Source organism: Nanorana parkeri, unplaced genomic scaffold (assembly GCF_000935625.1).
Source record: "Nanorana parkeri isolate BGI_ZX_2015 unplaced genomic scaffold, ASM93562v1 scaffold1521, whole genome shotgun sequence".
Taxonomy (NCBI): domain Eukaryota; kingdom Metazoa; phylum Chordata; class Amphibia; order Anura; family Dicroglossidae; genus Nanorana; species Nanorana parkeri.
Genome location: NW_017307789.1, coordinates 116,763 through 127,816, shown reverse-complemented (window position 1 = coordinate 127,816; position 11,054 = coordinate 116,763). Strand labels below are relative to the sequence as shown.

General features: G+C 43.4%; 1 protein-coding gene across 1 annotated transcript in view; it reads right to left on the bottom strand.

Moving 5' to 3' along the window:
- LOC108798609 (RNA-binding motif, single-stranded-interacting protein 3-like) overlaps positions 1-3,075 on the bottom strand; it is a 181,291-nt gene extending 178,216 nt beyond the window's left edge. Inside the window, exon 1 of the mRNA XM_018570366.1 lies at positions 2,534-3,075. Coding sequence (XP_018425868.1) covers positions 2,534-2,608 — 75 coding nt within the window. The 5' untranslated portion in view covers positions 2,609-3,075. The remainder of the gene's footprint in view (positions 1-2,533) is intronic.
- Positions 3,076-11,054: the final 7,979 nt, after the last annotated feature.

Below are 11,054 nucleotides of genomic sequence, written 5' to 3'. Positions count from 1 at the left end.
ACCCAGGGCAAGGTTTTTAAACCCCCCCCCCCCCCTTCCTTTTTCTGCCATCCCTTCAGTGTCTGTAAAGGAATGTTTGCATTTTAGTTATCAGATATTCCCTTTATATAAGTACTTTTCCTTTAAGTTCAAAACATTATAGGCTCACCATCGAAACAGAGTTGGAATATAATGCTACACAGCTCTTAATGGCTATAATTAATAATTTACATTGGTAAAGTACAGCACATCTTTTTTTTTTTTTTAAATAAAGCTTTGGAGAGATAAGCTACCACGTTACCCCATTCGGTGAACAGTGAGGGCATATACTAAATTAATTAATGAGTAATAGAGGTAAAAAATAAGTTTAATTAATTAGGAATTCATTTGACTATATACTAATCTCTTCAGTGGCTGTTTTCTCAGTTGACTGAATGGGTATCACATGTGAAAGTGTCGGAAAAAAAGAACTATGTTGCCCATAGCGACTAGATGCCATCTTGTTGCTAGCCTAAGATAGAAAATAAAAGGAGGAAGCTTAAACAATTCCATGTTTGAAAATTTTGGTGCATATCTTACACTCATATATTCTACCCAGTAAGTAATATGCACTAACCTGACTATGTGAATATTGGTTCAGATCACACAACATACTGCCTCCTCCGAAAAAGGAAAGTACACTTAAAAGCGCTGTTACCCCATTTATGTTTCATTTCCTTCCTTTCACAGTCAGCCTAACACTGTTACACTGAAAACAGTGATGTGGGTGGCACACAAGCCATGTGGAGATCCAAGTTGGAGGAAGGTGGCAATAATTAATTAATGAGTATTGTGTCTGGGTGAACATTACTGAGCAATTATTGCTCATCAGGCCATGGCAGCTTATGTGTGCTAGCAATGTATCCAGCAGTGGCCAGAGCTTCCACCTTCGTAGGGTTTTCCCATATCAATTTTAAGCTTATCCCCACAGCATACTGATGACTGAAACCAAATGCCCTCCAAACTTAGAGCATGTTAATGTAACAAGATCCAGATGCGGCTTGTCTGTGATGGCTTATGCTATTCTTCAGACACTTTAACAAAACATCTTTTACATTTTTCTTTAATAGCGATCACACTTTCTTTACGGTTCAGATCATGCTGTAGACTTCCGTGGATCGCAAAATAAAAGAAGATAAAATCTAGACCAGATTTGCAACTGTATGCAGATTCACTGCATTCCGTATCACCTGGCTTTACTTTGCTTTTGAAAGAACAGCATGCTACTCAAGACATAAACTCAAAAAACATGCTCCTTCTACATCACCAGCCCTATCATTCTTTTACTACAAGTGACAATAAATATCATTTCTAGCAGCAAGACAAAGAGATGATTCTGCTTCCTTGAAAAGGATCCTTAAAATGTACAACTGCATCTGAAATTGACCTTGACATTGCAAACAATGGAAGGGAAGAGACTGCCATAGTGTCTAATCAGTTAAGTTCATTCTACAATGTAAAATATTTAGGGCAAAGTAGTATGCTCTCCCAGAACGCCTGACTAAGCAGTTAAGGGAAAATTGGCAACATATCTGACAATCTGTGGATTTTTAACAGAAAACTATCTGATGGCAAATGCATACAGATTGCTGAATGACTTAGATTTTGGCATAACCTGTGACATTTAGGGATGCATTAGATTTGGTACCGTAGATAGCTAGATAGCTAGATAGATAGATAGATAGATAGATAGATAGATAGATAGATAGATAGATAGATAGATAGATAGATAGATAGATAGATAGGTAGATGGCTATTTAAAGAGTATAAATAAGTGTTTGGGTACATATACTATAAATGAAAGCTACTTTAGCTACTTTGTACATGTGCTGCGTAATATGTTGGTGCTAGATAAATCTAGGGAATAAATGAATGCGTTTATATAAAACACATAGATTTAAATTCTCCTTGCGGATACTGTTACAGTTGTCCTTATCTGTAAAAACCTAAAAACTTACAAAGGCCACCTATCTGCCTGTTTTTGGCTGTGTTCTTTGCCCACTTAAAGTTGATCAGCACAGAATCCCCTTGCAGCTGGATAATGCTTTCAGCTGCCCAGCTTGTACAGATCTCACTAAAGTGCCGCTGAGACTGTATTTCCATCCAAGTGTGTATACATTTTATTGTCCAAGCCAATCTGCATCCTGTGTCAACACAATTACATGCTACCGACAAAAAAACTAAAAAGCATGAGCTCTAGTCTAATATAGAAGCCAAATATAATCCGCGAGACAGACAACAAAGGATTAAATAGAGAATAAAACATAGTGAGACTGGAGAAAGGAAAAAAAAGAAAGAAGAGTAAGGATTGAGGGGATGGAACACAAATCCACATTGCTTGACCTTCCTGCTTTTCTGGTGTCCCTGCTTTGACTGTATAAGCTGTGCTCTGTGTGATACTGAACTCACAAAAAAAATAGAAAGAGGCAAACTGTCAGTCAAAGCGGGCACCTATCCATCATCATCACATACTATGGGCACCGCTGGAGAGATGAGAGTGCAGAGCTGCTCATACCTTGGTCTGGAGATAATGAGGGTAGTAGTACGTGTACTGGGGGTACATTGGCTGCTGTTCCAAGCGTTTGCCCATGTAGCTGGAATCTTTCTATCTGATGAAGAAAACTCGTTGACAGGGTGTAATGCCCCAGGCCCTTCTTCCTTGTCAGGTTCCACTATTCCTGATAGTGACTGGGATGTTTCAGGAGTTCCTTGGCCCCTTTTTCCTTAGTTTTACCAAGACCTTAAATCCAAACCGACCAGAGAAACATTGGCGAATAAAAAATAGATCTCTCTTTTTTTCCCCCCAAAAAATTCAAAATCCCACAAAGAAATGTTTCTTCTGTTCCTCCTGTATATGTATCTATCTCTATCTCTCTATATAGATGTATATCCCTTTTTATTATTCCAGCTTATGTGTGAAGCAGCTTCTTGGTAGTACAATCCAGTCTGTGGAGAACATAAAGTCCTGCGATAGGAGCCAGGAAAGCTGAATTCCTGCACACCGGCTTTGCCTTATTCCGTTCTTAGTGTCTCTCAACAATTTCTCTCTCCTCAACCCCCCCTACTAGGTTTAAAAAAAAAAAAGGAAAAAAGAAAGAAAAAAAGAAAGGAAGAAAGAAAGAAAAAAACCCTTCCAGCCTAGTTGTTGCTGTCTCCCTCACGGAGTGACATGGTGTTTAGGGCTTGTCTTGTCTTTCATTCAAACCCCCTCCTTCCAGCCTGTGGGTGGAACAACAGCCTGCCTCTCCCTCGAGAGGCAGACGCAGTCCAGAAGGCTGCAGTGTTTCCTCTAAGAAGAAATAGCCTGCCTCAGCTATGCTGCAAGCAAAAGAGCCTCTGCTGGCTAGCTGAGAGCAGCCAAAAAGCAGCTTTCACATGTCTTGTGTTGTGCTGTGTTACTGTTACACCATGTCAAAGCGAGCCTGATGCTAGCAGTGCCTTTTCAAGAGAGCGAGGAAGACATAATAAAACCATTCTTCTGCTCAAGTGTCCCCCTCCTTTTTTTTTGCTTGGAACAAAAGCTTATACTTTTAGGTTCAGGATTTCTTTTATTGATACGTACAAGTATACAGTGTTGCATTAAAGGATGTGCTGTTACAGCGGAAAAAAAATAACATAAAAGTAGTTATCTATCATAGTGTTTCTCAACCTTTTTTTTTTAGTCACGGCACCCTTTAAAAGTATACAAAATCTCAAGGCACCCGGGTCTAAAATGTAATAGATTGTGCAGAGTCAACCTTTGCATCAGTAGCTCCCCTTCACATCAGTAGCTCCCCTTCACATCTGTAGCCCCCCTTCACATCAGTAGCCCCCCTTCACATCAGTAGCCCCCCTTCACATCAGTAGCCCCCCTTCACATTAAAGTGAAATCCACATTTAAAAGCGCCCCCTTTTGTTTTAGAAGCCCATCTTTCATATAAGAGTTCCCACCTTCACATCAAAGTTCCCCCTTCAGGAGCCACCATTTCCATTTAAAAGCCTCTCTTTCATATCAGAGTTCCCCTTTCATGTCCAAGTTAACCCTTTACACGAGGAGCCCACTTTTGTATTAGAAGCCCCTCTTTCATATCAGAGTTCCCCCTTCACATCAGAGCTCCCTTTCACATCAGGAGCCCCCCTTCACATTAGAAGCCCCCTCTTTCATATCAAACTCCCCCATTAAATCAGAGTTACCCCTTCACACCAGAAGCCCCTTTTCACATTAGAAGCCCCTTTTTCATCACATAGTTCCTTCCTTTCACATCAGCGTTCCTCCTTTACATCAGGAGCCCCCTTTCACATTAGAAACCCCTCTTTCATATCAGAGTTCCCCCTCTTTCATATAAGAGTTCCCCCTCTTCACATCAGGAGACCCCTTTCACATTAGAAGCTCATCGTTTATATCAGAGTTCCTCCCTTCCCACCAGGAACCCCCCCCTTTCAGATTAGAAGCCCCTCTTTCATATCAGAGTTCCCTCCCCTTCACATCAGGAGTTACCCCTTTACATCAAGAGCCCCCGTTTCACATTGGAAGCCCCTCTTTCATATCAGAGTTCCCCTTTCACATCAAAGTTCCTCTTTACATTAGGAGCATCAAATATAAATCTTGATTCCCCTCTTTACATCACAGTCCCACTACCACAAAATGTTAAGGCACCCCTGAGGAAGCCAGAGGGCACACCTGGGTGCCATGGCACCGTGGTTCAGAAGGCTATTATACAGTAAAGTGTAAAAGCGTAATAACAGTGTTTTTTATTTATTTTATGTTTATTTAAATTTTGATTTTTCTTATGCTTTTCTACCTGAGCACTCAGAGCACTTAAGGGGGAGGCAACCATCTTGGGTGTGCTCAGTTGAGCCAATTTACCTACTAGCATGTCTTTGGGGTGTAGGAAGAAACCGGCATGCCTGGGAGACTTCTGATTTTTTCTTACAGCCTGAAGTTCAGGCAGCTATAATAGAAACAAATTAATGCAGCTCTGTAATTAATAATAAACCCTGAAAAGTATATTTTTAGATGCAAGCAGTGTAATTACCTGGCTTAGTATCAGACTCTTGTAGTCCTTGTATGGCTGAACCCATACTGGGGAGGGAGAAGAAGCACCAGGAGCCAATCAGGGGTGCAATGAGCATGCTGACAGGAGGAGAGAGCAGAGTGACATGGAGATAAGATGAAAAGAGAAGTCAAGCCTAAACTATTTTGGCTATACTTCTCTTTTGGGTCACAAGAGTACATTTACTAATGTACTCCTGTGACCCAAAGTCAACAGATAGCGGGGTAATGCTGTAAGTGCGCAGCCAAGAAGCATCCCCACAACATTGTAGTGATTTACCCCAGCTGCCTCGTTGACAGTTCTATGTCTCTCTGCACATGGCTGAGAGCCAGAGCCAGCTATGCCCACACCCTCTGCTGTCTGTCCCTTCAGTGAGTGGAGTAGGAACAGAGAGGGGAGGGGGAATCCCTGTGGTAGTGATTGACAGTAGAGATATAACAACAAAACCACTGAATGAATATTATGTACGTGTGGCACCTTAAAAGCCCCCACATCTTTATGGTTTTTTTTGTTATATGTCTGAATTAGGGGTGTGGTGTCTATGTCCCCAGTGGTTTGACTTCCATGTATGAGTGATCGACAGTAGAGATCAAGAGCTATGGTCAGCTTTCGACGTTACATCCAGCTTTAAGCAATGGGGAGAGTATGTTGTTCTCTCTTCGCACTACTTATTTAATCAGTCTTCTGCTTCACCTATCACTGTCCAGTCACAGGATGGAAAGGAGACCTGTAAGGCCTGGTTCACACCTGGGCGTTTTACCGCGCGTTCCTACGCTCTGTAAAACGCTCAACATGTGAAAACCAATGATTGCCTATCGGCATGGTTCCCACCTGGGCGTTTTACAGCGCGTAGGAACGCGCTGAAAAAACGTCCTACGCCCAAAGAAGTACAGGAGCTTCTTTGGGGCGTATTTGCCGCATGTATCCATTGGGATACAGCCAGGTAGCCCTCGGAAACGCGCACTTGTTGCGTGTTTTTTACCGCGAATCGCGGTAAAAATGCGCGGCACGAAACACGCTACAAACGCGCATATTCGATACGCCTAGGTGTGAACCCAGCCTAAGTGTTGTAGATTTGCAGCAGAGATAAGTCAGGTCTGCTGCCCTGCCAGGCAAAGCTGTGTGGCATGGCAGAGCTGTCTTAATCTTACAATGGGATGGATAGATATTCCTTTACCAGATGAAATAGCAACCTTAGTATTTAGTACTATAGTAGCAATAGTATTTAATATGTGTATTTAGCTGTTTGCCTAAAACCACCTTTAAAAACAGAAAAAATCTAAAGCTGGCCATACATTGTTATATTTTCTTAATTCAACCTTCAGGCTGAACCAAGAAGATAGAACCGATTCCTCCATCCACTCTTACAAGCGTGGATGGGGGAATCCCTTGCTGTTGTCATTATATACTGCTAGTTGCCATCCGGCAAAAGACTTTCCATCCGGCTCATTCGACCTTTTAATCAAAGGACACTATACTGAAATTCTCATGTATGGCCTGCTTACAGTTTCATCCATCTACTCTACTACTAACCAATGTGGATGAGGGAAAATCCCCCCTGCTAGGCTATTGTTTTCTTGCAGCGGTCGGTGTGCCGCTGTCAGAATACCCAAACAATGACTACAGCCGATTGGCTGAAAACATTCTGTCTGGCTCCTTCAATTTTCAGATTAAAGGCAGAAGGCTGATGACAGGCTCCCCACAAAATAAATGATAATAATAATTAGGGATGCACCAATATTAGTATAGGTGCCGACACCACGTATTTGGGCGAGTATCCATACTTGCAGGGCCGGCCTTAGGGGTGTGCGAGCAGTGCGGCCGCACAGGGCACCATGGCAACAAGGGCGCCGTGCGGCCGACACAGCTTGTCCTGGGGCGGCTTCACTCCACCTCAATCCCCCCCATACATACACGCATGCAAACAGGCATCGGGTGCGCATACGTGTGAAAACTACGATTTCGCCCATTACGCCGCACATGTTACATATCGTCGTGAACTTCGGAATGAGAGCAATAATTGTAGGGCCATCAATCACTGATAACACTAAACTGATGAGAGATAAAAGCTTTTAAAGCGTCACCTATGGTCAATTTTGGGCATGGTAATTTTTTGCGATTTTGCGGGTGCGCGCAATTTTAAAGCATGGCATGTTTGGTGTCTATTTACCTGACGTGACCCTGACTTTTTATATTTTACCAAAAATATGGGTGATAAATGGGTGTGGTTACTGGGGGTGTGGCCACTAAAGGGTGTGGCCACTGAGGGGTGTGGTCACTGAGGGGCGCTGTAAAGCTTTCTCGCACAGGGCGCCTAAAGGCCTAAGTCCGGCCCTGCATACTCGCCCAAATGTGGAGTGATTCTTACCCCTAATACCGGAACTTCTGGTCAGAGGGAGATTTCCTCTGACCGGCAGTGTCGCGAGGGAACATGGAGATAGCTTCCCGGGCAATCAGGAAGCCGAGCGTCTCAATGCTGATTGGCTGGGAAGCCGGCCAAACAGCATGGAGCCGGCTTACTGGCCAATCAGGAAACCGGGCGGTGGGTAATGACCAGCCTCCCGGCTTCGTGATTGGCCAGAAAGCCAGCTTCCCAGCCAATCAGCACTGAGCTGGCCAAACAGAAATACTGGTATCGGTATTAGGTATCGGCGAGTACCGAAAGATAAATATCGGTACTCGTACACAATACCAAAATCTCTCGACTGAGCTGCTCGGCCATGATCGGGAGCTGGACGGGCTATTGTGAATAGCCCGTACAGCACCCCCTCGGTTCTCCTGAACCGAAGGGGTCCTGGGGCCGAAGCCAGCCGAAGGATCGGCCGAAGCTACGGCCAGATCCTTCGGCAGCTTTGTGAATAGACCCCTATGTGTAGCATCACGTGGACTTTTGCGTGCATTTTTCCCCACATTTGCTACACATGAGCCCATTCAATCAATGGGCTGCACATGCACAACAAACTTGGGAAAGTAGCACATGCAGTATTCCAGCTGGGAGATTGCCACTTTTTCCCCCGCATGTTTTGCACATTTGACCTGCATCCACGCGCAAGAGAAAACGTGCATTTTCCTGGCCACATTTGGGGTGCCAGTAACAAGTAATGGCACTGTAAATGTGTTGCACATTTTTAATTGCATTCACACAACTCCAAAGGTTGAACGGGAACTAAAGTAGTGACTGTCTGTGGCATTGAGGATCACCCAGTGCCACAAGTGGAGGAGAAAAGGAAGGACTCTGGGACATCATGTAACAGAAGACCGTTTAGAAAAGTGTATATTCAAAAATGTTTTTTTTTTATTACATAAAGAATTACTATAGGGTGGCGAAGATTGTTGTGTTGGAGTTCAGCTAAAATAAATCTGTCACAAACTTAGTCAATTTAAACTATGTGTTAAAAAGGGAGAGGTTATATTCGGTGAAGCCTGTGTGTCAAATTGATTAGTAAATGACATAAGCAGGACTGTATTTAGAGATAATAGTGCCCTAGGCACACCTGAATAATGATGCGCTTTTGCAAGATTTCTGCTCCTTCTGCCATGTGATAATTTTATGAAAAAAATTAACAATAGATTGTACTGTTGGGGGCCTTGTCTGCTTCATGTGCAGTTGCTGTTTTAACGGCTACAGGATTTATATTCTTGTCTATCTAGTTCTGACATGCTCTACCACATCACACAGCCCTGTATTCAGTAATCCCCCTCCCACCTCACTCCCTCTTCCTGCCGTGACTAGAAAGTAAAAAGAGAAGACCAGACTGATGAGCTTATCTGTCTGCCCTCTTCTCCTATCAGCATGCTCCTTGTGTTGCTTCTCAATCCCACAGTCTGAGTTCAAGGACTGCAGGAGGCTGATAACAGTCAAATGCAGGTACTTAAACTACTTTCATTAAAAAAAAAAGTGTGATAATGATAGAGATGCACTAATACCATTTTTTCAAGTACTCACCGATACCAATTACTGATACCTTTTTTAGTGTCATGTGACAGTTTTTCTAAAACAATACAGACTAATAATTTTAGGACAAGGATAACGTGGTCTGGGCTCAGTGTGAAGTATGGAGGGCCCCAGACTAAAGGAAGGGGGCCCCGGTAACCGACAATGTTGGTGGTTACTGGGGTCCTCTCCCTCTGGTCTGGGCTGGAATTTGTAGTCCCTCTACAGCTTGGAGTCAGTGGTAAAGCACAAGTGCCAACGCTGTAAACGCTGTGACCCTGATAGTTCTGCCACTGACTACAAGCTGTAGAGGAACTACAGCTCTCAGCAATACATTATATAGCAATGCAGAATACCACCAGCTATAGATGAGTAAAAATGGCAGCAATATATTATACAGCAATGAAGTATGGCACTAGCTATAGATGACTACAAATTCTAGCAATACATTATACAGCAACGTAGAATAATACCATCAGCTATAGAGGACTACAAATCCCAGCAATACATTATACAGCAATGCAAAATAATTCCATCAGCTATAGAGGGCTACAAATCCCAGCAAAATATTATACAGCAATGCAGAATACCATCAATTATAGAGGACTACAAAATGCAGTTATACCTTATATAGCAATGCAGAATACCACCAGCTATAGAGTACTACAAATCCCAACAATACATTACACATCAATGCAGAATAATACCATCAGCTATAGAGGACTACAAAGCCCAGCAATACATTATACAGCAATGCAGAATACCACCAGCTACAGGGCCCTTCTGTACCCATCTTTACCCTAACCCGGACCCCCTTGTACCAGTCTTCACCCTCTCTAGACACCCCAGGCCCACCTGTACCAGTATTCACCCACCCAGGCCCCCTCATTACCAGGCTCACCTGCAGCACCTTCTCCTTGGCGGCAGGGTACTCGGAGGGAGAGCTGCTCCGGCTTCCAGCAGTGGCTGCTGGAATGCAGACTCTGTGCTTCTGCTCTGCTCCAGGATGCTGGCCTGATGTCTCTGGGCAGAGAGTCTCAGGACGGGAAGGTGCGAGGGCAGGTGGAAGTGCTATAAACAAAGGCACTGTGTGGTTCCCAAGAAGGCTGCCATGAGGTCCCCAGCAAGCGTGGTACCGAAGGCAGCTTTCATTTTAATAATTATTGCACTGGTATCTGGTTTTGGTATTGCAGCATTTGTACTTGTGCAAATCTCAGTATCGGCATTGATACCGATACTGGTATTGGTGCATCACTAGTTAATGAATATGGAGATGCATTAATTTGTGACTTTTATATCTACCTGGAGCTAAGCTTTAAGGGCTAACTCCAGCCATAAATAAAATAATTATATATTTTTTTCCCAGCTGATGAAGAATACAGTATAGTGCTGTTTTTCTAGTGGATGATCTCATACAAAGTAATAAGCACCCCCTACTGAATCAGTGGAAAGAAGGTGCTTTGCTGATTCCAGAGCTGTAAGTGTGTTGGACCTCTGTAGAGAGATCACTGCTTCCCTACAGAGAGCAAGGGCCCCACTGTTCAGCTGCTAACAGATGCCAGGCATTTCTACTTTTTTGCTACTGCTTTTAAATTAAAACAAACAGTAGGGCACTGAACACCTTCAATTAAGGTTCATAATACAATGAGTTGGCAAAAATCTGTATGCATGGTTGAATTCAGACATATGTGATCATAAACCCAAATACAAATACAGTACGGCACCTGGGAGAAGAACAGCACAACATCACGCTCCACGAGCAGGGTTCCATAACACTTCACCTGCTAGTGTTTGCTACTGCTGTTCATCGCTTGGTTGCTGTGGCGTGCTCCTTTGACGCGGCGCTCCTGCATGGTAGTCTATGCCTGACAAAATCATCTTCTTTCTGAACTCGAACTGAATCAAACAATTGTTTCCCTATCCACTTTTTATACTTCCTCTGCCTCAGATTGGCCGCTTGAGGAATTCCAAACACGATATATATATTCTCTTCGCTCCCCTGAAGAAGCCCTGTTGGGCGAAACATGTTGGGATACATAATATCATACATGTAGCTTTTGGAAACCAAT